This window comes from Uranotaenia lowii, unplaced genomic scaffold (genome assembly GCF_029784155.1).
Source record: "Uranotaenia lowii strain MFRU-FL unplaced genomic scaffold, ASM2978415v1 HiC_scaffold_285, whole genome shotgun sequence".
Lineage (NCBI taxonomy): Eukaryota > Metazoa > Arthropoda > Insecta > Diptera > Culicidae > Uranotaenia > Uranotaenia lowii.
The window spans coordinates 12532-39223 of record NW_026598185.1 but is presented as its reverse complement, the minus strand read 5'-3'; the positions used below and the strand labels follow the sequence as shown (position 1 = coordinate 39223).

The following is a 26692-nucleotide window of genomic DNA, read 5'->3' as shown; positions in this document are numbered from 1 at the left end:
AAAAGCCAACTGGGCTCGTTGATGATATATGGGAACTTTACACCTGTCAATAATTTTTTTTTCGATAGGCTTTGTGTGGTTGGTATATAAAAAGTTTTAAAATAACAATTTTCATTGAAACCTTCACAGCGATCGGTTGGAAACAGATTATAGCATTACGTTGTTTATTTTTTGAATAAACCTACTAAATCAACCGGTTGAGGTTGTAGCTAAGATTATAGAATTTTTTCTAAGGAATAAGAAGCATAATTTGAATACCTACCTGTTTAAAGTTTAGTTTCAAAAATCTTTTTGAAAATTTCAAAAAAAAATTAGATAACCAATTTCAATTTGTCTTTCTATGATTTCAGTCAGTGTGTCCAAAACATGCCGCCCTGCGATGTACATCCGCCTCACAGGCACTTCACATTATGGACCTCTGTTCCCATGGGGGAGTGTCTCTAAGCAGCAGTGATCGATCGCCGATTCCACCCTTGGAGTGGATAAACATCTCCACCGACGATGGCAGCAAAGAGCGCATCACCTTCGGGGATGTCGAATGTCGACTGGAGATAACGGTCCAGGGAAAAACACGAGGCTCCGTGTCCTTCTTCGGCGATGAAGATTCAGCCGATTTCATCGATTGCAGCCTGGAGGTGAGTTTAATGATAGAACTCGTAAGATAAATCTATAAAAAATTATATCAATTGATGCTCCTTTCGAATCAGCGACAGCTACGTAAATATAGCTCGATTTTTCAACGCACCAAAATCGACACCATACTCGGTAAACTTTTCATATATGTACTTTGGTGAGACTAATATGAAAACATGTGGAGTAAACATGCTGTCATACAGAACAACATTTTCCATCTACTGAAATCTTGAAAAAAATCTGTAGCGTGTGGAACACCGTATGTACCTAACCTTGACAAATGTTGACATCTAGAATTAATGGGAAATGCGAATTTAAGTTCCCTAACAAATTTTGCATCAGTGAAAGACATTATCTTTATCAAAGACATCTTACAGTATCAGAAAGTCTGTTAATGGTTGATTAGCCAACACTGATGCTGGTCACTTCAAATGTAAAAAAAAATTGATCACATATTACAAGCAGTTTTTTACTCGAAGTTTTGCACGTTTTTCGGTATAAGCACGGTTTTTACTCAGTTTTCGCAGTAGAAGGACTATTTACAGATCTCGTTGAAATAAACGTGAAACTTTTTATTTCGTTAAAAGCAAACAAAACAAATCATAAATTCTGTAGTTTTCAAAATCATGATTTACTTAATACCATAGTTAACACATGTCGCAGAGACCTATCTAAGAGATCTCTTAGATAGGTAGGGCTAGGTGGGGTAATTATGAACAAAATTACTCAGTTTTTCATACTACCAGCTCAAACAAGTAGCTCTTAAATTTTAAAATTCTGGAAAGTAACCAAAAATGAATGATTGGTTCCCTTCTTCATTTTGAGATTTTTTTTCTAATTTTTAAGTAGCAGCTTGTGGGCGTAAAACGGTTGTTCATAATTACCCCGTTTGTTCATAATTACCCTCTTGTGTATGGGGTAATTATGAACACTGTAACGATTCTTGTTATGTGATGTGAACTAACTTTCGTTAGCCAAGCTTCACCTATATCGAAGATCTTGGTAGTTTAGTAACGCGAGTGAAAATACTCACATATCAGCACCGTGAAAAAAAAGTGCTAAGTGCGTCCCAAGAGGGTCGAACCACCGTCCGTCAACATACGGCTTCCCGGATACGCCGTTCGTTACCATCCGGCAAACGACTTTCTCTGACCGTACAACAACACACGGTGCAGAAAAGAACAGAGACCTGTAGTTCTCTCGACAAACCATCCTACAGCCGCCGGTAGTATTCCGAGGTCACATCTATCACCACTTTGAGGCCTGAGGCAGGCCAGAACCTGCACGACGCACCAGGGCGTCCGCAACTACGGGAAAATACCGGCCGACCCGGCCGACAGAGTTCACGTGGTACCACGGCAGCGAGTTCCAGCATCGAGGTGTCCGGCAGCATCGACGGGTACCCGCACCAGCAGCAACGAGCAAGCAGTGAGTTAAAAAGGTTTTTTTTTAATAAAGTCTAAATTTTCCCTTTTAGTAACTAAAGTTCAAACTTAGCTTTCAATATATGTTCTTTACTTGCCCTTTAAAATTTGCATTTCACTTTTATTGCGTGCACCGAAAGGTACAAAATACGGGTTGATAACTGGGTGATTTCCTAGTTACGACGAGCCGACCCTGAGATTGGCTGGAGTCCTGAGCTAGTCGAAGGCCTAGTTTCACTCCTTAAAAATGCCTGATTGAAAACAACTCAGAATTTGCGAAAACCCCTATTATTCAGTTTTGAGTTGTGCCGTTCTAATCAAAATTTGAGTTTCCCCAGTTTTGGCGCATTTTGAATTGTTTTCCTTCAAATCTGACACCAAGGAAATAGAGGAGGATGAAGGTTTTCATTACATACGAATACGTATCCCCTTGGGTAATAGCTCGTTACTTCTACACGCTGTATATCGTCCACCTGTATTTCGCTTCGCCAATTTCGCAGAGAAGCTGGAAAGTAAGTTGGCCAGTAATATCAAATGCTTCGACTCGATTTTCCTGGGAGATACCAATGTGCCAGTCAACACGTCTAATAACATCGTCAGAGAGTACATGAGGATCCTGGAGTCACACAACATGTTTGTTGTCAATAATGCTGTAATACGTCCGGCCAAGTGGGAACATAGATACTCGACCACGTTGCTTGCTCTCAGAGTATCATCGCCTCGACAATGAACAAAACCATTTGCATGGATACAAGCGACCATAGTATGATCGTTACTACACTGTCAACCAGTTCCTATAAAAAAGCCCAAGCCCTGAGCAAAAGCATCATCAACCACCAGCAGCTGAACACGGAATTTGCAGAAGCCTTGATGAATATCTCAGGAAATCTATCCGCAAATGAAAAAATTGTTTTTATAGTTGACAAATATAATGACATTCGAAATCGCGCCACAAAAACAGTCACAGAGAAAGCAAAGGTAAAGAGGAATTGCCCGTGGATGACCTTCGACGCTTGGAAACTGATATCAACTAAAGACAAGATCTGGAAGCACTGTAAACGGAATCCTGCGGACGAACATTCTAAAGCTGTCCTGAAACTTGTCTCTAAAAGGCTGTCAAAACTAAAAAGTCACTGCAAACGGACCTATTACTTTCGACTTCTGCAAACGGCAACCCCGAAGCAATCCTGGAAATTCCTAAATGAAGCCCTGGGTCGTAAGTCCAAAGACCACAACCCCATCATGCTCATGTTTGGCGATGAAGTACAAACCGATCCAATCCAAGTATCGAACAGTATCAACGAGTACTTTTGCAACGTTGGGCCTCAATTGGCTTCAAATATCATCAGCACCAGAGATATTCAACGGTTCAATACTATTCATTCTCATCCGCCCTCCATGTTGTTGAGACCGGCATCTGTTGTAGAAGTTCTGTAAGAGATCAGCAACCTTAACACCAACAAATCCTCTGGTCCAGATAATATTTCCATAGCTACAGTGAAAGCCCATCACTTGGCTTTTTCCAACATCCTGACAGACATCTTCAACGAAACTATCGAAACTGTGGTCTATCCTGAATCAGAGCTGCGAAATTGGAGGAGAACTAATGATGGCTACAATTGTAAAACCATCATTCTCAGCAAGCCAAACTCTCTGCCTGCGCACAATCCCAATCTATGACGAGCAGGCAAACGAAATTTTCACTCTCTTCCTTAGCGTTGACAATCAAGTCATCGAAATTCTCATCATCAACTTTGCTGACTGACAGAAATTTTTTGCGATTCTCTTTTCACCTTTCCGGCCCTGATTGAAAATCGTTGCTTTCTGCTTTCGCGCTAGCAAAGCAAGCGTCAACTTTGGAAGGACGATAGTCGGTCTGCATGGATATTGCGAGCGAATGCTCCCATAGCCTTTGGGTTGCTTTACGTTGCTGCTTATGTTTTTGTTGTTGTTGCATATAGGCGTAGGCCTATTCGTGGAGTGACGATGATCGTTTGATAATTTTTTGCCGCAGGATGGGGTGCAATTTTTTTTTAACGAATCCAATAGATTTTAAATTACCTAAGGGTAGAATTCTGATAGCTGTTCTGAAACGTAATTGATTTTTGTTAAACCAATATACATAGGTGGGCGTATGTATGCCACTAAATTCTACGCTAGATGTCGATTATCAAATCGGTCGGGTAATTCAGACGATTTAAAAAAAATCGGCAAATCTAAAGAAAATCTAAGCATAATTCTAAAACAAAAAAAAAGAACCTGAAATAGAGTGTGAAGTGTCAAAATCATATTTAAGAATTAAAAAAATATTATCTATCGTTTTGAAACAAAAAATTTAAATCGTTTTAGAACATGAAGTCTTTAAAAAAAATTTAAACCATAAATTTTGATGATTGTGTAGCTTTTCCATATAGATTTTCAGCTTTTTTGTAGCATTTTTAATTATGCGCTTTGTTTGAAACATTATTAAAAAAAAAATAAGACCATACACAAATGCATAACCATTCAAAAAACAATTCCATAATATTCTTTTTTTATTTACACTTACCCGTGCCATATTTTTTTTTTTTTTTTGCTATTGAATCCAATTTACCTGCGCTAGAATGTTAGATAACTTCACCAAACTTTAAATAAAGACGTTGGAAACTCGAAATAAAATTTTGGTTTTCAAAACCCGAATGTAATGAAAACTCAGAACGTAAAAAAAAGGTATATTGAGCTTAGCTCAGAGCTCAGAATAAACGTAGCAATTAAAAATTCAAGCTAAAAATTAAAAATTTTCATCTCATTTATATATAATTTCACTGTTTGCAAACCCGTTCAAATCAAGTTTATTCTAGAATCAGTTTTATATTGAAAAAAAACCGAAGCATGTAGAATAAAAATCGCTCAAACTTGATTTTTCAAATTTTAATAAGAAATAATTTCAAATTTAATCCTCATGCGATAGACACATAATCATTACATGAACATCCATAACCATTTTTTGACATAAATGAAGCGCATCGAGTTACAACAAAAAATTATCACCTTTCCTGGACGATTCAAACGTTCCCGCTCAGTCCATCATATCCTTTTGCTTTCCTAACAACCAACGTTCAGTAGGAAGCGTAAGCAACAACATCCTAGCAGACCAAGTACCTACCGAGTCCAGCGAACCGAACGAGGAACGAGTCTTAATTTTCACTCCAAGCTCGGCTAATGAAAATTAACCTTCGTTGGCTTTCATCGAGTTCGGTTCCACTGAAAAAACGAAGCCATCATTGGAGCGACGCCGGCTGCTGGTGATGATTTTCAGCTATCGCTTCTTCATGACAACGAATTCTCGCTACAAAGAAGGAGGCTACATTGGCAAACGATAGACTTTCAGTGAGAGCCAGTTGCAACGTGCACAATGATGGTTCAGAGTAGGCGAGCTGGATGATGATGATGGCTGTTTGTTTCTCATTTTCATTCGTTTTCAATCATAAGCTTTCGCCTATCGCAGGTCTGATCCTGATGCATTGAAACTAGCCCGCGTTACTCCTGTCTTCAAGTCAGGTGACAGATCAAATGTATCAAACTACCGTCCAATCTCAACGCTCTCTGTCTTGAACAAAGTCATTGAAAAATTACTTGTCACTCGAATAAATTAATATTTAACAAGATATGACCTCATAAGCCCACGCCAGTATGGTTTCAGAAAGGGGTGCAGCACTCTAACTGCAACAACTTAACTTTTGTAGGACGTGTACGATGATCTGGATAACCGTAGATATGCTTGTGTCTTATTTTTGGACCTGAGGAAAGCGTTTGACACCATTGATCAATCCTTGCTGTTGCAGAAATTGGAATGGTATGGATTACGTGGACAACCCCTTCGGCATATCGAAAGCTACTTAACAGCTCGCCAACAATTTGTTTCCTTAAAAGGAGCTTCAAGTAGTAAAAGATTCATATCAACTGGAGTACCGCAGGGAAGCAACTTGGGCTCGCTGCTGTTCTTGGTATTCATCAACGATCTCCCCGTGTTGAATCTGCACGGCAAAGTTCGGCTCTTTGCCGACGACACCTTGATATCGTACAGCAATACCAATCCTCTCCAGATAGTGGAATGGATTGGAAACGATCTGGAAATCCTTCAGCATTACTTCGGCTGTAATCTTCTCTCGTTAAACTTGCTGAAAACTTCGTACATGCTGTTCAATTCCGGTCGTCGCTCCATACCTCAGCTGCCAATAATCCGTACAGGCAACACCCTAATTGAACGAGTGAACGAGTTTAAATATCTAGGACTATTTTTCGATGATATCTTAAGCTGGACAGCCCATATAGAGCAACTTAAACGAACACTCGCTCCGGTCGTTGGTGCCATATGGAAAATTTCTGCGTTCATTCCAACTCACTGACTGAAAAATGTATATTTTGCGCTGTTTCACCGGAGGCTGCAATATCTGGGGGTAAAGCCTGTAAAAGCCGCCTAAGGGAGTTACAAGCCATGCAGAATAGAGCGCTGAAGGCTGTCTTTAGATTGCCGTATTTGTACCCTTTCGAACGTTTATGTACAAAATATGGACGATTCTGTACTTCCCATACGAGGTGCCCAGGAATTTCAAACTCTGTTATATACCCACAAACTCCTAACAAGTAGTGATTCCCATCACAACATGCGCTTCGAAAGAATGACGTCTCACCGCTCGTCCAGAAACGCAAATCACCTTCGTCTGCTCAGGGTTAGAACATAATTTGGAAAGAAGAAACCCAGTTAATTCGCAAGTAAACTCTACAACAATCTACCAGACACCTTAAAACTATGCCCAATGTCCTCCCTTTTCAAATCACAACTGCTGTCGATCTGCAAGCAAAACATCCATCGTTTCCTCCGCTAGTATATCCGTGCCAAATAACTAAAAAATTTATATTCTTTTCACTCTCGCCCCTCAACCCAGACCACCGTACTGTGGTCAAAAAGGGGATAAAAGTGGAACTTTTTTCGTAGCGCCTCTGTCTTTTATCTTCTCTCTTAAGTGTCTTCAGAATATTTGCTACTTCAAACATGCTTCATAACTTGAAAGCATCAAAAGTTATTTCAATAGATAGAGCTTTACTTTATACTATAAAGTTGTAGAATACGTGAAAATATGAAACTTTGTTGAATACATCAAAACTCTATCTCTTTTCAGAGCAGAGTTATAAAGGTTTTATTTTGAAAGTTGTTTAAAAGTTAGTTTTTTAAACTTAACTATAGTTAGATGAGGATTTATATGAATAATGTGCTCTGGACATTTGTTGGGGTATTCAAATCACACGTTTTGCACAAGATTTCAACATTCTACGACGTTTTCTAGTCAACTTATTGCAACTTTAAGTTATATTTTTATTCAACTTTACGACCGCTTATTGCAAAAACGTGCAAGTGAATTTTTAAAACTAATGTACCACATTGAAGCTTGAACTAAGAGCAACAAATTGGTGTTATTGTCATTTGTCTCCACGCGCTTATATTTGAACACAACAAGCATATTTTTGATGTGTTTTACGTGTTTCCATACAAAAATTATTTTCAACTGCCTTCTGCCTTCGTTTTGCGTAGCATCTGCGTAGCCTGGAAATCAATTTTTCCAATTTTTGTATGGAAACACGTAAAACACATCAAATATATGTTGGCAGCAGAACGTGAATACGGTCTAGCAGCGCGTAGAATTTGCCTTTGTTGTCACTGGGCTGATGAGGGCTGTGCACGTTAATGATGCTCATGTTGAAGAAGCGACCCTTGATTCTTAACCGACACATTCGTGGGTCGATCACGGGCTTTCTCATCTTACCCATCACTATGAACGACCACCTGGGTACGTTCGTACCGTGGAGCCCTTCCAGCATACCTCCTGCAACGCTACGATGTAGAATTTACGGCTCTTCAATGCGTTGAAGAGCACGTGGGTACTGCCCACGAAATTTGAAGATCGGCAGTTTCATGTTCCAAGTTTCCAATCGCGTGAGTCTTTGCCTATTTCCATCCGAAATTTGTTGTTCGTTGTTCGTTGCTTGTGTTTTTTATAGTCACCGGCTCTCAATGCCCGCTGCTATCCCCAAGGTAATATGCCCTCATGTCCCCAATACCTACAAAAATGTTTGCTGGGATGTCTCACTTCTCAATTCTCACTTTCTTCCACGTTCTACGTTACGTCTCGCTTCTCTCATCTAATTACTCATGTCTCAGAGCTCAGGACTCTTGTCAAAGGTCTAGATCATGGATATCTGGTTTCAGGTCTTAATTCTTGACTATATGTATTTATTAATGAAGAAAATCACCATATAGTTAATCTTTGTTGAAGATTACAGGTTCCGGATTGTATTGGGGTCAGAGTCGAATTGATATCTGTTTCTGTATCAGATCAGGTTCCGTCACGTTAGGATCATAATCATGATCCAAATGAGTAACGGCGTCAAAATCCAGATAAGGTTCAGGTTTAGTATGAAATTTGAGATCAGCATCAAGATCAGGTTGCGGGTAGATCATAATCAGTTTTCGGATAAAGTCAGGTTCCGCAGCAAAATCAGGGTCAGGTTCCGGATCAGTATCATGAAAAGACTTCGAATCAGCATCAGGTTTCGAATAAGCATCAAGGTCCAGATCAGAACCATTTCTCGGGTCAGGATCAAAATCAAATGTTCACGGGGCAATCGTTAATGTTAAACAAAAGTAGGGTTACAGCTTAACAAAAGTAGGGTACTTGAGAAAAGTAACAGAGATCATACCGAAAGGGTTCTTTTGGAAAATATCGAATCCTTCCAATGGAGTGATGACGGTTTTTTTTCAGGAATTTTCATCCTATTGGATGATTCATCCCATCGGATTGATGACGGGATTATTTCTTCAGACACAAACTGTATGCTCGTGATTCTTCATTGCGCAAACGGTCTGGATCTCATCCAGGTCTTTCATCTTCATATGATCTTCTAAATATCTATGTTTAAGCCCTCAAGGGGATCTTCTGGAACCAATACTACGGTTTTCAAGTCATTTAATCAAACAATCATTTCCTTTTTTCAGGAACCTCCCACAAAGTCGAGTTCCATAACAAAATCAGTTCAACAAACATCGAACTGCTCCGTCAGCTCACTCAAGTCGAACAATGTTTCCTCATTGTCAGTTGATCCGGCAGAAAGTTCCCTTCTTCCAGAGGGCAGTTTTTGCATTCCCGCTACACAACAGCTGGACGATACTTTTGCAAACAGCAGCATTCCCACTTCTACCGTTGTACCAGCTATCAAAATCCAAGTCGACAAGTGCACGACCAACAAAAAAGATAACGAGACCGCCGAAGAAGATGATGATGACGATATGTTCTTCATCCCGGAGACCCAGGAAATAAATACCGGCCTGGACGCCAATGAGTCGGAAATCATCGAACCGATCGCCAACACCATCGGGGAAGGTGACAAGGACGATGATTTCCTTCGGTTCGAAACCGAAGACGACGAAAATACCGGCGATGGTATGTTCAACAATCCTTTTGTTGAACAGTCTCAGAACCTACTGCAAAACTTGGACGAATCCTACAAACGAGATGAGAGACGCAAATCAATCGCACCGGACCGGTCGGTCGATTCGATTTCGTTCCACGGTAAACTTCCGGCGGCTGACGAAACCGACTGCGATCTGAGTAAATTGGTGTGGTCCGAATCGCGGAATACCAGCAAAGCCACATCGTCGGTACACGAGATCAGTAGTGGTTCTCATCAAGTTCCCAGAGAAGGTTCCGTCACGCCGGATTTGGACTTTGATCGACCACCGTCGGCGCCGAAATGCTCCCTTCAAACGGACGGCCGTCAATCGGGTCGATCAAACTCCGTCACACCGGATCTGGATTTCGATCGTGTTAGCCCTAATCAGGAACCGGTTACGGCAACAGCAAGCAAGTTGCGACTAAGCAAATCAGTTTCTCAACAATCTATGGAAGACAAAAAACGGAAGGAAGAAGAACAAACGGCAAAACGAGACCAGTCAGTAACCCCGGAGCTTAACTTCGATGATGAAAATGTAGAAGTAAAGGGTACCGATGAAAAGAAGGGGGCGGATGAGGAGGATGATGACGGTGGAGATATTTCGTTGAATCAGGAAGGATTCGTCGATCCGTACGATATAGCTACGCAGGCCATCGTCGAGGCAGAATTGGTGAAGGTAAGTTGCTGATTTTTAACAACATCTGAGAGTTATAATCTTTCGTATATTCAGGCAACAAATTGCCCAAAAAAATATACATGGAAAATAAGAAAAAATGGTAAAATTTACCGAGTTAAGGTGCATTTACAGTTCTTTCGAACGTGAAAATGAAAAAACTTATATTTCTCAAAAACTCGACTATGCTGCATTTCATGGCTGCGAAACTGGGTGGAATAGATGCGGAATGGTTGATAGAATATTTTTGGACTGATTTCCTTGTTCAAAACCCTTTAAAATTTGTTTTATTCCATTTCCCCCGATTTTCACTGCGGAATATTTTTTCCGCGTTCACTGCAATTCCGCTCGAAGTGTAGACGCACTGAGCGAACGTGAAAACAGAAAACGAACCCCGAATAGACCAAGACCATGGTTCTACATTGTAATAACAATGGTTTACGTCTTAACAATGAAAAACAATGTAAAATCTCAATCCCTTCAAAAAGTAAAATTGGTCTTGTATTGTGAAATTACCGTAAATATGACGATAACCATGAAATATATGGTTAAAACATAATATTTCAATGTATGTATTACCTAGATAGCTGGGACTTCAAAATGAGCGTGTACATTTTGAATGCGCGTCATTTTGGCAAAAAAAATCTTTGCAGTCAATTTTTTTAAAGCGAACAGCGAAAAAGTATTTAGGATGGTGAGTAACTTTTTAACCTGAATTATATTTTTTCAATCTTTTTTTTTTTAATTCATTAATTTTTTATTTCTATAGATGCTGTTCCACGGCTTCTGCCAGCCAAAACTGGCGGTAAAGTTCCCCGGGTGGTACTGCTGGGAGACAGCAGTGAAGTTCGCGATCTCGCGAAGGATCTGGTTCCAATAGCGAATATAGTGACGGCAACTTACGGATAACAGCAGCAACCAAATGTTACTAATCTTCCGGCGCCAGTTCAAGCCGCCCATCAACGGATGCCGGCAATTGAGAGATTCCACTTCCAGATCCACCGTCAGCACCAGCACCAGTGATTAATGGACTGAATGGTCCCAAACCGGAGGAAGCAGATGCACCGCAACAGAACGAAGACGACGCCAGCATCAGCTGCCAACAATCGTGATAATCGAAAAGGTGTTCCCTAACGCTTCTCGGCCTAAAAGCAAAGGTCAATATGTAGAAATGGTGTTCCCAATGGCATCGCCGAATACAACGTCCCACAGCAACCGGAGCGCCCATGCAGGAGCAATCGGAGTCGAGCAAATTCCGTTGGAGGTTTTGAACGGTAAATTACATTTTTTTTTTCAAATTCAAAATTATAATGTTCAAACATGTCTTTTTGCAGTACGTTTTATTCTACATTGTGGTAACTAGAACAAGCACCCGCCGAGAATAATGCCTTATTGGAAAATCGCTCAGAAAACAACAACCCAGTGGCCGAGGTAGCGGACGGTGGCAATCAACTGAACCTGGGGCCGGGTGCTCCCGGCAACAACTACGTGAGCTTTCATCAGATTTATACCGAAGATGTTCCTGTGCAACAAATCTGCAAAACGCAAATCCTGCTTGAATTCCGGTGACTGATAGGAATTACTTTAATAATTTAAAATCTTAACAAAAAAAATGATAGGAATTACGTAATCGATTACAAAAACAACAGAAGGCATTTAAAGCAATATAAAAATAAATCAAATTATTTTTAATTCCTTTTTTCAATCAACCAGTTTGCTAAAGTTATTGCTTGTTTCAAGGAATAATATTCCTGATTGGTCGTGCTTTTCAATAAAAGTTTATTCAAAAGCATAACTAATCATGAATAAAATTCCTTGAAACGAGTAATAACTTTAGCAAACTGTTCCAATCAATAAAAACAAAAATAATTCATGGTAAACCATGAAATTTCATGGTTGGAACAATAATTATGTACCATAGAAAAACCTAGATTTCCATCTTCGTTAGAACAATGTAAATAAATGAATTTTCATGGTTTTACAATGAAAAAGTGGAAGCTATTATCACCATGAACTTCATATTTTTGAGCTTCCGAATGTATGGGAAATTGCTATTTTTTTCATGGTCACGCTGCATAACAATACCCCTTTTTCATGGTTATTTTCGCCAAAACGATGAAATGTATGGTCGAAAACAATGAACTTCAATGTGTATTCACGGTATCGGGGATCGTAAAAGTCATGGTGTAAACCATCAAATTCATGGTTTTGTGATTATGAACTTGATGGTTTTTTCACGGTGCAAGTCTATTCGGGACAAGAGTGGTGAATATAAATTCCACGTTCATTTTCACGTCCGAATGGCAATGTGCATTCTGAAAACATTTTTCACCGATGACGGAAAAATTTTTGCTCCATAAAAATTAGTTTTTTTTAATTTGCAAGCACATTTGAAGGCAATTCAAGGCTTAAAATACTACGAGTTTGAAATGAGACGCATATGATATTTTTTTTAACTTTTAACCCCGTTTGGGCATCATTTAATTGAACCTGTTGGAAGAGTTTCTCGACGAATAAATGTACCTGTCTGTTGGAAGAGCTTCTCAACGAATAAATGTAAATGAAGATCATCGAATGGCCAGAGTCCATTGAAATAAAAAAACAGATTCCGCTTTGTTCAAATGTGTGCTTCAGTAAAGGTATGGAAATAATTACAAAATTTATGAAATCATTCAAAAATAATGTGTTTTAAGGAGAACTGAAAAGCAGAAAAACTAACGAACAAAAGTGTACTGATGCATTTTAATTAAATAAAAACCTTTTCAATTGTTTCAATAATTAAAAGTTATTTTGAAATTTTTGTTTGTCAATTTTTAATTAAGAACAAAAAATGACTATTTTGTAGAAGTTATATTCATAACGTCCTTTCAATAAGTTTTTCAAAAGAAACGAATCGCTAAAGCTCGTTATTACTCCTTGATCGATAAATACTTTTTGAGAGTACTTTATATTCATAAAATTTAATTTAAATTCACTGTATTAAAAGATAAGAACTTTTGGATTATTTTATTAAATCAATCGTTTTCAAAGCTGAATATGTTTTGAAGAAGAACAATATGTTTTTCGAGGAAATTGAATTTAAATTTGTGCATTGTTTCGACAAATATCGATCAAAACATTGGTTGAATGATCTGTCATTTACCGATCGAAACTAATTTCTACCTGTCATTGAACAAACCTCTTGCTAATTTTGAAGATTTGACCGATTTGACATTTCACTGCGGAATATTTTTTCACTGTGGTGAGTTCACGTTCACGTTCGAGTTCGAGTTCACAAGAACTGTAAACCGGGCTTTACTAGGATAATTTTTTTCCGCCCCTTTTTAGAGGTAAATTTGACCTTTTTTCATTCACCTAGCAAAAAGGTGAATTGTACTTCGCTGCGAGGTAAGCTTTACCTCGAAGAGGTAGAAGGTACCTTTTTTTTGGATTTACCATTTTTCTAGGTGAATTGTACATTTTTTTCTCGATGAATTGTACTTTTTTCTTCAGCTCGATTCAAGGCGAATTTACCTCGCTGTGAGGTGAGTTTCAACTTTTTTGTCTTTCACGAGCGTTTACCTTGCACTCTCGGTAAATTTCCGTGTAGTCAAGCATGTAAACACAATACTCTTGTGTAAAAAATCCCGAAAATAAACAATGCACGGAGAAAAACGTTACTTATATCTGGATACATATTATTTTTCGATAGACAGGTGATAAAACGTTTCTAGAAAAGGCATGTGTATTATTTCAAAAATGTTTTCCTTTATTGATAAATTATTCTCAAAACATAAACGCGTTCAAATTTTCTAGTATTTTTTAAACTACATAGCTTAAACGCGTTCAAATTTTCTAGTATTTTTTAAACTACATAGCTTATATCTAATGTTTCAATCGAGATGTGGTCTTTTTTCAAAACTCAGCCTTGGAAATACGAATATGAACCGAACTACGAATCGAAATGAGTCGTAGCTTAGAAGCTGTTTTTTTATGATCCTCTACAAATTATTTTTTTTGAAATCCGATACCCTTTCGAACTAGATTTCGACGTGATTTTCTGAAAAGTCTAGAACCTATTTTACCCTCCAGGATATATTATTTTTCGAAGTATATTACCCCGGTACTGATCTGAGCTGCTATGATGTACACATGATATTCAATAGTAAATTTTTCACAGATATTCCAATATCTTTCTCGAACCACCAATGAAAATTGACGACACTGTAAAAGTGTACAAAACAGCTTCATATCAATAAAATATGCAGTTTTCACCTTTTTAAGTTGTTGAACTTAACGATCACCCTGATATTGAAGTAGTGAAAACGTACATGCTATACTCCAGTATGAAATTCACGCAGGAAACTAAATCACTAAAAACCAATGAAATCATACTTTGCTATTGGTGTAGTTCAATAATATATCAAAAAGAGATCGTTTATCTTCAAGGATTCTTTCATTGATAACAATATGAGCAAATCAATAACAGTTTTTTTTTTTCAAAACTATCTTCAACAGCCCAAAAAGAAAAAAGTCCCCGTAAAAGCACCGCAACCGGATGCCAACGGTCTACTGCATGTTGGCGATGGAAAAACTTTGATTCCTTTCAAGTCGAACTTTAGAAAAACTTCTTTCAAAATGATGGTGCTTCTGCGGAGTGGGGAGAAACGAGAAATTACCTGCACCGTGCCTAAACAGAGTTGCAGCGCCGAAGAGCTGCTGGAACAAGTAGGAATACAATCACCGAGGAGTGCAGACATTCAGTGCTTCCTGGTGGTGTCTTCCAACGATGATGCCGGCAGCATCGATTGTATCGTTACGGCAGGTGTCGAAGCTTATCGGGAAACGGCCGAAAGGGCCCTCATCAAGTACAAACAACAGCATGCGGTAATCTTTTTTTAATTTAAAAAAGATTGAATTGTTTAAAAACTCTACGTTTTATTCCAGGTATCGCAAAGTTCAAGCAAAAGTTCGAGGTCTCTTTCCAGAACGTCGCCAAACTCTTCCGTTTCGAAGAAGCAAAAAAAGTCAATCGATCCATTCGAACTGGCAACACAACTGCTACGATCACCCAGCCGTGATGAACCTGCTGACGCGTACGACCTTCTAACTCAAGCTTTGCCACAAGATGATACCGTACCGCTGGATTTGCCATCTCCGTCAAAATCTCCGGAACCAACCGAAGACGGAGATGTGTACGATCTTCAAACGCAACCTATGATGTCCAACAGCTTCAAAGTTCCTTCTAGCTCATCGTACGACTTGCTGACCCAAAAATTGTCTGCCAAAAAGCTCAAAGAAGCGAAATCCTTGCGCAAGGTTGCTATTCACTTGACCGACCTTCGGGAGAATAAGCAGAATAAATCCATGCGTCGCAATAAGGAAATGGATCTCGATGCATTCGTCCTAGAAACGCAACCTTTACAATTGGAAAAGCCCAACGGAAATGTTGCAGACGATGACGACGCCTATGACCTCCAAACGCAACCTTTGACATCGCACCCGAATCATAACGATACGATACCGTTGGACCTCGGTGAACCATCGCCAAAGAAGGCAAAAACGGTACCCACACGTTCGGAAGACCAAGATCCGTACGATTTGCTTACACAGCCACTGAAGGCAACGGCATCTCACGCCAGCTCCGATGATGGCGGAGACGATGGTTGTGAAATCAATGGTACATTTCGACCACCGGCTAACAGTACCTGCCGTCAGTCGGTACTGATCCGAGGAATTCCGGAAGAGTCGGATGAAGAGTCTAAAGAGGTTGTGCTGTCGAAGGACTCGTTGAACATTTCACCATCTTCCGAGAAGGAAAATCGAGTGACAATGAATCAGCAACGGCAAAAGAAGCGCAAGCATTCCAAGGATGGTTCTGGGGATAAAGTTGCGGCGGCAGTTGTGAAGCGATCGGTTTCTTCGATTGTGATGACGCAGGAAAGCGATTTCGAAGGCTTTAGTCAAATGGAAAACGTCGGGGATGAAGATTTGGACGACGATTTTTGTCTGGCAGCTACCATCCCCATCGGTGGCGAAGAGAGTGTCAAAAGGTAAGCGACTTATTACGTTTTGTTTCTAGTTTTGTGTCTTTTATTTAAAAAAAAATATAACGTTTTTGTAGTTCTTCATCGAAGACTGACGTCAACGAACCCGAACCCGTGTTTAAAGTACCGGACAATCGTACTCTTATTCCTTCTACAAGCAAGAACCCGGCAAAGGGTTTCGAAACTCCTAAAGCAAAATCACGCAAACCATCGAGCAGTCGTGATTCCGAAGATACCCTTTCGTTTGATTTCAACACCCCTGAGCATCCGATCTTGAAGGCGGCCAGCCGGGAGAACCTTGCCATATCGGATATGATAAAAGCTTCTCAGAAGAAAGCGGACCGCGTGACCGCGAGGAACAAGTACATTTTCGGTGACAGTTCCGATGAAGATGAGCTTCCCGAGGACCCGGTGTTCAAAAAACAAGACAGTAAAATTGAAGTTATGGTTTACGATAAAGATTCTAAACCAGCTGTGAAAAGCCGGGAGAAAAAATCAGCTAACAGCAATCGTACTAAGAAGAGAAAAACTTCGGACGAAACCGAAGAGGACAACAAAAGTACAAGCTCATCCAGATCGGGACGGTCTACCCGGTCGAAAACGGATTCCTGTGCTAGTCATACCTCTTCGAAGTCCTCAGTTGATGAATCGGTAGATTATCAATCTACAACCAGTGAAACAAAGCCCACGAGGCATAGGAAAGCCAAGGCTGATGAAGATACTAGCACTTCATCTTCGACCAAACCTGCCAAGAAAGAAAAAATCAAGCCGAAGGATGAAATTGCGCCTCCTCCGCCACCACCCGCCAAACGTTTTGCTCGTACTAAACGTGCTGCTTCAACTCTATCGGAAGCCTCATCGGAACCAAAAACTTCCTCCAAATCGGTCAATCGAACGGCTCCAGTGGGAAGATCGAAAAAAACGGCAAAAAACACAAAATTGAACACCTCAACAGTCTTGATATCTTCTGAAGACGAAGAAGAGGAATCGAGTGCCACCAGTGCCAGTGGAGCAACCACCGATGACGGATCGGAATCATCGGGCAGCCGGACCCGAACCCGGGCGCCCAAACCCAAGCTCATGTTCACCAAAATGAGCCCGGAACCCTACAAGCAGATCATCACCCGTGCCGGTAAGTAATTTTCTTTTAACAATTCAACCATTGGATATTATTATCGCATCTTTCATCTCGCGCTTATGTGAATTTTAATTTATTGTTCTAATGCTTATGTGACTTACTGACTTACTGTTACTCCTCCTAGCATCGAGGACTCTCCGGAATCAACGTTGAAACCCGGTGCCGTAACCTTTGTTTTTTTTGCGGTGATAATGCTCAAAGCAAAGATTCTGATATTTTTTTAGTTTTTTTTTAATTTATTTTGTTTTTGTTAGGAGCTTTTTTATGTAGCTGCAATTGAAATAATATGGAAAAATAAAGCATACCGTTGATTTGGTTTAATGAAGCTTTTGTTTTGGTATCCGTAAAAACTGTCTATAGAATTATTCTACATGATCATGTTTGCTAAAATCGTTAAAGTGAGCCCCATCAAACTCAAATGCGAGTTCTCAAACTTACACATAGAGCAAGGTCGCCCTGTTAGTTGAACGCAGATGAGCATTAGAGAAAAATGTTTCGAAAAATGTTAACACACTGTTTATTATGTTAATTATTCCTTACTCTCTAGAACATGTACCAAAAAAAAAAAACTCAGCACAATAACGAATGTTTGAATAAAGTCAGCAGTCTGTAAGACTAAAATGTCATTCTTTTTATCCGTGAGGAAATTACATATGAGTGGGGCGCGTGTGTTCACAATTTTTCAAAACTTTATTTCGCGATCATGATCATGCTCATCGGCATACCTGCACTGTCACATGTCAAAAAGTGCCGAAAACGATTCAACTGACAAAATGATAAACTCAAGCCATATTCATATTGTTGTCCCCCATACACCCACAGGAGGAACCATAGTGGACTTGCCGGAAATGGCATCGGTCCTGGTGTCGGATCGTGTCTACCGAACGTACAAATTCCTGTGTGCCATCGGGAAAGGCATCCCGATCGTCGGTCAACCCTACCTGGACCTGGTACAGTCGGAACGCCGATTTGTGGACCCCTGGGAGCACATTCTGCAGGACCAGGACATGGAACGGCGCTTCAAGTTCAATCTGAAGAAATCTCTCACGCTGGCTCGGGAGGCGAAACTGTTCCAGGATTATTCCGTATTCGTGACGCCCAGTACAAAACCACCGCCGGATGAACTGAAATGTAAGTTGTTAGTCCACCTATATAAAATTTAGAAATCTTCTGCTCACAGTTTATTTTCTTTTTCTTCATTCCAGTGATAGTGGCCAGTGCTGGTGGTCGGGTCCCTAAATTTCCCAGCCAACATCCAAAGTATGCCGACAAACTTTTCGCGATATCCGATGTGCAGGATAAAGACATGTGGCCCAAGCTGCGGCAGCTCTACCCCACAATCGAAATAATCAGCACCGAGGGGTTTATGCTGTCGATAATGCAGCACTACAAAAACTTCCGCAACTATCGGCTAACCTAGTAGTATGCATGATGAAGGATCGAATTAACTGTCGTCTATCTGTTTTGTTTTTACTGTTTTACTCAAAATTACTGTTTCAACAAGTTGGTGCTGTCTTTTTTTTAAAACATCACTCAACTTTATTGCATTTATTGTAAATATATGACCAAGCGATTGAAACAAGAATCTCAATTTAAAGTTTTTTTATTTCATTGTTCATTTAATTAGGATAGGACTACTACACTGCGCTTAGCAACAATCTATTAAACTCTTCCCTATTACACGGGCGGTTTCTTTTCTTTCTTTTTTAATAGAATCAAATTAAATTGGATTCTCTTCTCAGTTTCAAATGTTTTAACGTGATAGCAACCCGAAGGAAGCTTCTCTGCAAATCATCAAGACAAGCATTTTCCAGACTAGCCTGTAATAGTTATTAGTTGCTGTTGGCGTCAATCTTTATGAAGAAATGTTGCATGACTATTGTTTTTGTTTGGAAACGAATTCGAAGATTTTTTTATTCGCTCCTCAATTACAATATTACATGATAATTAACTGGCTTATTAACTGGGTTATTTGTATGTGCAAATCTAAAATGATGAACCGGAAAAAGGAAGTTGATCGCCCCCCAAATCTATCGGGCTGCCATCGGAGGCATAGCAGCGATTCCACCTCCACCGGCCCCAACAGCGGATCCTGGACCTAGGAGCACCTGCTTCTGTTGAGTCTTTTGCATTTCCTCTACCTGGGCCCGTTCCGCTTCGAATACAACCGGTGCAAACAGGATCATCGAGCTGGTGAAGAAGATCCACGATGCATTGCAGGTAAATTTGTACAGCACCTTCACACTGGTAAGGGACAGGTTGGTAACGGCGCCGGTGAAGTTGCGCACGCCGTCCGGGAACATCTCGGTCAGGCCCCACAGTCGTTCGGAGAGCGTTTCATCGGGTTCCTGAAAATATGGTAGATTACTGAGAGATTTTGATCGCCTTAGCTGTTAACATGATTCAATTATTATTTTCCCGGAGAATAAATGGGGCGTCATAATCTAGGGCAGATGAGCGAAAACAGAAAGCTGTTTATAGAATTACAACATGATCATCGGTGGATCGCTCTTCCCCCATCGAACAACACATAAGGTCATCCCGAGGGTATCCCGAGATGGCCGAACAGAAAATAAAACTGATCATATCGGCTTCAGCCGAAAATGTAGAAGAAGCCTGCTTGATATCCACAACAACTGTCGTCCTTGGTGAAAGAGGCATACTTTGAACCCCGAGCCTCGAAACTGCCGACAGACAGACAGTCGAAGAACAGTGATGTGGAGTCAAGAATGCTTTTATCACGAAAAGTCATGGTACTCTCGGTAGTGTTTTTTTTTTCTTATTAGTTGATCACCCAGATGTGTCAGTTGAGCAGCAATTGCGTCGTCGCTCATTTGTATGAGGATTTCGGCATATACCTTTAGGATGGTGGAGTGTTACTTCCGTAATCGCCAACTACAGTATGACCAGTGAGGGGCTGGAAACAGTGAGTGTCTCGGCAGAGGTTCCACAAGGATCGATACTTGGCCCGGTATTGTGGAACATCGTTTACGAAGAACTGCGCTGAGACTGCGTCTCCCCACAGGAGTGAGACTTGTGGGTTTCGCCAACGACATTGTTCTCTTGGCATCGGGCCCATTAACCGAAGAAGTCCAGCTACTTGCCACAGTAGCGATTGAGAAGATGGAAAGTTGGATGGGCTCCAAGAGCTTGCTTCTGGCTCACCACAAGACCGAGATGGTGCTGATCACTAACCTGATTTCAGCGCAATCGAATCCAAACGTACAATCTGGGGGTGATGATCGACGACCGGCTGAGCTTTACGGCCCTCGTCGACTACACCTGTAAAAAAGCGGCAATGGCGACAGCAGCCCTCTCACGGGCCAAGTCGAACATCTCGGCAATTCGCTGCAGCAGAAGGAGGGTCCTGGCGAGTGTGACCTCGTCCATTTCGCGGTACGGAGCGGCAGTCAGTGTAATCTGCAAAACCTTCGATGAACCTTAGAGTTATCAGCGCATACCGAACGGTGTCCTCGGTAGGTGCTGATGTTGTGGCGAAGGTCATGCCCATCTCGGTCTTGCTAGAGGAAGATATCATAGGCACATGCCCGATGTGCGGAAACATGCCAGAGAGCCTCGATGTACATCTGGCAGCACCAGTGGGACAGCTCGGTACGTGGCCGGTGAACCCATCGCTTCATCCCTATCGTCGGATTTTTAATAGATTGGAGACATGGAGAGGTGGATTTCTGCTTGACACAGTTCTTGACTGGTAACGGATGCTTCATGCAGTACCACCATCGGTTTGGACACGTGGCTTCGCCTTTCTGCCCAACCTGCGGTGACACAGGTGAGACAACACAACACGTAGTGTTCAACTGTCCGAGGTTCGAAGGGATACGCACTCACATACTTGCCGCCTTCTGACCAGACACGACAGCCGACAACATTGTGCGGAGGATGTGTGAGGATACTAAAACCCTGGCGCGTGGTCAGCGATGGGTTCACCCGGATCATGACTGCCCTTCAGAGGAGTTGGAACCAGCACCAGTCCACGACCGGTGTAGGGTGATTCCATCGTCGGGGAGCATCTGAGTAGTGTACATCCGATCCTAGCAGTAAAGCATAGGAAGATAAGACTCTACCTTCTGTGTATGACGAGCTGCCTGGTACATCGCGCGTGTGTGTTAGGATACCTCCAAAACCCCGGGATATCTGAATAGAACGCGCTTCCTACGACGGAAGCTGCGGGGATAAGACTATACCTTCTTCGCAGTCAAACACGTAGGGGGAAGTGTATTTACGCCGCGGAATACTCTCCAGTAGAGTGACTTCACGTCGTCGGCGGGTGAGTCACTCGAGCCGGTGTAGGATGACGTCTTCGCCGGGAATCATCCGAGTAGTTTCGTAAAGCCCCGGACGTGTGCTGTGACAAGCGCGTGTCCAGGATAAGCTGCTCTCCATTCGGAGCACGAACGGGTAAAGAGGAGAGGGCCTTGAGCCAAACCAAGCGGAGCCTCGAGATCTCGAGTCGTTAGAGGAGAGGTCATTAGTCTCTTGCAATGGTCTCGAACAGAGGCGGAGCGCACGATAGTCGTGGATACCAAGCGAGCCTCGAGTTACGAGTAAAAGGACGTCAGAGGAGTAAAGGAGTAAAGAGTCGTCAGAGGAGAGGTCCTTAGTCTTGAATCGTAACAAGAGCCAGGGTATATATGCTGGAGTTTGAAACTGAGTAAGCCGATGAGCGCTTAAGCGCGGACTTGGTCTCCCATCTCGGGTACAGCCTTCGATGCAGGTCTGGATGGGAATAATGACCGGAGGCCCCAGGTGGACCAATTGCACCCATGGACCCAGAGTAGCATACTGGGGAGACGCGGTGGCTCGCGTGCCTTGGAATGCAATCCGTAAAAAGGATTTACCAGCTGAGTGATCAACTTATAATAAAAAAGAAGGTATAGTCTTGTCTTTGTATGCTTTACTGCTAACTTCGGACGCATTCTACTCAGATGCTTTCCGCTTTACACCGGTCGCGGACTGGAGCTAGTTCCAATTCCTCTGCAGGGTAGTTATGATCCGGCCGAACCCATCGCTGACTACGCGCCAAGTATTGGCATCCTCGCATACACTCGGTTAAGTGTGTGGAAGTAGCAGTGAATGGATGGAGAGCAGCCGTCCGCTTATGCTATGCAGAGCTGGAAAAGACAGTTGAATGAGCTTTTATACATATATGGACAAAAGAGTGCCGCCGCCATTGGATGAATCTGATTACTGCATGACAATTTTCGCAGTGATGGAAGAACTAATGCTAGAATGCCGCTGAAAAACCGAGCAGGCCAGCTATTGACAGACCGAACAGATCAGCTCACTTGGACTGAGTAACTTTTCCGAGTCACGGATAGCGATGGCCAACAATACCCGCTGCTCGAAACGCCGTCAGTAAGTCACATTATTGGCGTCAACTTGGAAACGCCCTCTTTGTCTGAAACAGAAGCTGCAATCAAAGACATGAAATCCAACAAAGCGCCAGGAATCGATTTCATCCCTGCTGAGATGCTCAAAGCCGTACCTTCCTTGTCAGCACAAATGTCGGTCTTTTCCTGATATCTAAGATTCTGCCATATTCCCGGCTTAATGGATGCAGGGTCTCCTCGTAAAGTTCTCGAAGAAAAGAGACCTTACTGGATGCGTTAACTGGCGTGGCATAACGTTGATCTGTACAACCCTCAAAGTAATTCCAAACAGGAACCAGAAGAAGATGAACACTAAGCTTCGACGTGGATTCCGACCATGTGTGGGTGGACCACACTACAAAGCTACAAATAATACTGAAAAAAAGCAACTTAAATCAGGACTCTTTTCTGCTGGTGTTTGTTGATTTCGAAAAAGCATTCGACCGACTGAACCATGAAAACATCTGGGCTGCACTTAGACGACGAGGAGTCCCAGAGAAACTACCGTGTTCATCTCATTGAAGCACAGTAGGAAGCAAGGTCCTGCACGATGGTTTTTTTCTGATACAATCCCGGTAACTGCTGGAGTGAGGCAAGGATGTATATTATCACCGCTACCTTTTCTCATCATAATAGATAAGATTCTGACTGGATCGATCGACTGTGCACCGAACCGAGAATTGCCGTTGAATCCTTTGACAATAGAGTACCTTAACGACCTTGACCTGGCGGACAATATTGTTTTGCTCGCCCAAAGACCACCGGATATGCAAAGCAAACTAGACGACCTCACGGAAAGCTGTAAGCCAGCAGGTCTCAAAGTCAATGTCGAAAAGACCAAGTCGATGGAGCTGAAACATCAAATCAATAGCCAAAAGATTGGACAAACGCTGCAAACAAATGAGAACGAGATTTGCAGGGAGGCGGTTGACTGGAAACTCGACGGGCATCAAAGATAAGGCAGCCCTAGAAAACCGTTGTGGCGTAGTCTATTCACAGAAATACGCAAAGTTGACGAGAACCTTGACTGGAACGTAGTGAAGACGAAAGAGTTTTCAACAAAAACGACATTTTGAGCAAGAATGCTTTTGTAAATAGTTTGGTATTTAGTTCAAATCGCAACAAGAATTCAGTGAATCATTCCGACTCAACATCGACCGGGAATAACGAATGTCAAAACAAGACGAGAAAGTAAAAACGAACAGGGAACATTACTTACGTCATCATAATTGTCACAATCGGTGCTCCTCTTCTCGACCACTGCCTGCTGTGATGTCGGAGGTTTTGAAGCTGCAACTGGTTTTACGGGTACCGGCTCAGGCTCATCCTCCTTGGGAAGATCCTCAAGCTGAAAGTGCAAATGAAACGGAATAAATTACCGATAAGCTCAAGCTCGTGTTATGCGTGTTGCGTAACGTGTTTGGCTTCTTGCTTGCTAGCGCAGAAATAGAACATTCTCTTGTAAGCAAGCCGGTCATGTTGGGTCATGTTTTTTTTTATCTTAAACGTACATACTTTAGATTTTTTTTAGATCATCTTGAGCCATGTTTCACATACAGCTTATTGCATTTTAATGAAAAAATCGAAGCTATTTAATTCAAGCTTACCGTAGCGCTTTTGCGTTCGGGAGTATCGTCCTTGCTGTTCGCTGCCGACTCCATTCCGCTGTCCTTATCCGTCGAGAGTTCGTCCTCGTCCACTTTGTCCACCAGCACTACCTCTGGGTCGGACTCCATTCAAAAGTAACAGCGAAACCAAAAAGAAAATTTCTGAGGAGACTGCTGAGATCTGCCAAAAGTACTCAGCACACAATTTTTTGCACGAACCCACTAGAATCAAAAAAGGTACCGATTTCCGGCTTCGGTTGACTTAAAAATCGATCAACCGCTATTGCTTCGCATTAATTGTCACTTGATTGAATAAATTTCACGCGAATATTCGAGCCGAAAAGAACTTATCTACGGAAATTGGAGCCCCGAAAAACACATGCGACTCCATCCGCGAGAACACGACGATGAAGGCGATGGGGAAATAAGAAAAATCGATCCACTGCGTTCTCCCTGTTTCGCTCACGTTTTTCTTTTATTCTTTTGACATTTTTCTTTCGTTTTCTCTTTTCAAATGCACTCTCAGTAAAAATAAACTCTACACACGTGATTTTAAGCCACTTGAATCAATTTTACTCATCAAATGGTTTAAACTTTTTTTTATTAAATAACAATAGTATGTTTTAGGCCAATTACTCAACAAAGTATTATGTGCCGTGGTATTCTTGAAACTTATCTTTACAGCTATGTTAAGCGGGCCACAGACTACACAACATTTGTACAAATGCGATGAAATTCGATGAAATTTTGTCGCTGTGAGCACGATTTGCATAGTGTATGGCACTGCTTGAATGAGCGCCCAAACGGTTGGAGTAAAATCGGACGGGATCGAAATATTTTGTACAAAACATTCTCCCAGCCGGGGTGGAGATGGTTTTTTTTGTTGCTGTTGCTGTTTTCGCCAGCAATCATTTGTGTTCGCGTGAAATATGTTTGTATAGTGTGTGGGCGAGCATAGATCAAACAATCGACGCGGAATCATCGAATTTGTACAGGCCAATTTGTGTAGTCTATGGCCCGCTTTAGGGAAGGGGGGAAATAGTCGCGGCGACTCGTGATTCAAAATTTATTGAAATAAATTGACAGATCTTTAAATTAATAATTATTATTATTCTTGAACTCATTTTTCGCTACATAAATCGATTATTGTGATCAGTCTAAGTTTTTAGACATTGAAGTTCTGTTGTAGATTTTCTCAAGTCGCTTCTTGAAATTTTGAAGGTTCAAAAGTAAAGAAGCCGCAATTAATCTTCATTTGGCTGAAATCTGTGCTGAAATTGTCAATCAGGCTATTACAAATATCGTTGAAACCGAAAGACGTCGAAATTTCATATTTGTTTCAAGAGTTTTACAGGTTTTTTTTTTTTTCATTTTTTAACTTTTTTTTCAATATTTGCAGTTGTGTCCTTATGTCCCATATTGGGCCATTTTTGTCATTCTTGCTATTTTATCACTTTTATCTGTTCTGTCATAATTGTTATTCTCTAATTTTTGTTCTTGCTACTTTTGTCACTTTTGACCTTCGTCCTATTTATCGCTTTTGACATTGTTGTCATTCTTGGCTTTCTCGTTATAAAAGTCTTGTTTTATCTTTTTCGTTATTTTTGTACTTTTTCATTTTAATTTTTGTCGTAGTGCCATTTTTGTGTCATTTCGGTCTTAGTGATACTTTGTCATTTTTTCAATTTTTTGTAGTGTTAATAATTCTTGACATTTTTCATTTTTGTTAATTTTATCTTTTATAATGTGTGTGTTCTTTTTTATTCTTGTAGTTTTTGTTATTCTTGACATTTCAGTCTTATTTAATCTTTTTTATTATTTTTCAATTTTTGTTAATGTTTGTGTCATTTTTTATCATTTTTGTCACTTTGTCATTTTGTGTCACTTTCATTAAATTATTCTTGTCATTTGAGTCGTTATGACATTTTTTATGTTTTTGTTCTTCTGTCCATTTCAGTTATTATTATTAGTTCTGTCATTTTTTTATCTTTTTTTGCTTTAAATTTTTTTGAACAATTATTCACTCGTCTTCTTTGTAATTTTTTGTAATTTTGGCCTTTTTGTCATTTTGCTATTTATGTCATTTGAATCATTTTTAATACTTCTGTAATTTTCTTACATTTGATATTATCCATGCAGTTGATATCAAAGTTTTGGAGCTGGTAATTGGTGCCGACTTTTACGAAAACTTCAATTTAGGGATTCAGCAACAATATTTTTGTCTTTTTTGCAAGTTTTGACTGCGGGTTTAAAGCGAAACTCGTGGAGAACTATAAGGTTCCTTCGCTGCTAATAAAAGAAAACGCTATTATA

The 26692-nt window shown here is 40.9% G+C and overlaps 2 protein-coding genes across 2 annotated transcripts; one reads left to right on the top strand and one right to left on the bottom strand.

The window, feature by feature from the left end:
* Positions 1-21: 21 nt before the first annotated feature.
* Positions 22-18984, top strand: LOC129759826 (uncharacterized). The gene is made up of 8 exons (XM_055757359.1): positions 22-78; positions 351-635; positions 9091-10221; positions 14716-15084; positions 15145-16250; positions 16322-17376; positions 18205-18513; positions 18588-18984. Exons 1-8 carry the CDS (start codon positions 22-24, stop codon positions 18800-18802), a joined length of 4527 nt encoding a protein of 1508 aa, XP_055613334.1. The 3' UTR covers positions 18803-18984.
* Positions 18970-24810, bottom strand: LOC129759827 (mitochondrial import receptor subunit TOM22 homolog). The gene is made up of 3 exons (XM_055757361.1): positions 24380-24810; positions 23992-24120; positions 18970-19730 (listed from the first exon to the last, which is right to left on the bottom strand). Exons 1-3 carry the CDS (start codon positions 24506-24508, stop codon positions 19413-19415), a joined length of 576 nt encoding a protein of 191 aa, XP_055613336.1. The 5' UTR covers positions 24509-24810; the 3' UTR covers positions 18970-19412.
* Between the last annotated feature and the right edge of the window lie 1882 nt (positions 24811-26692).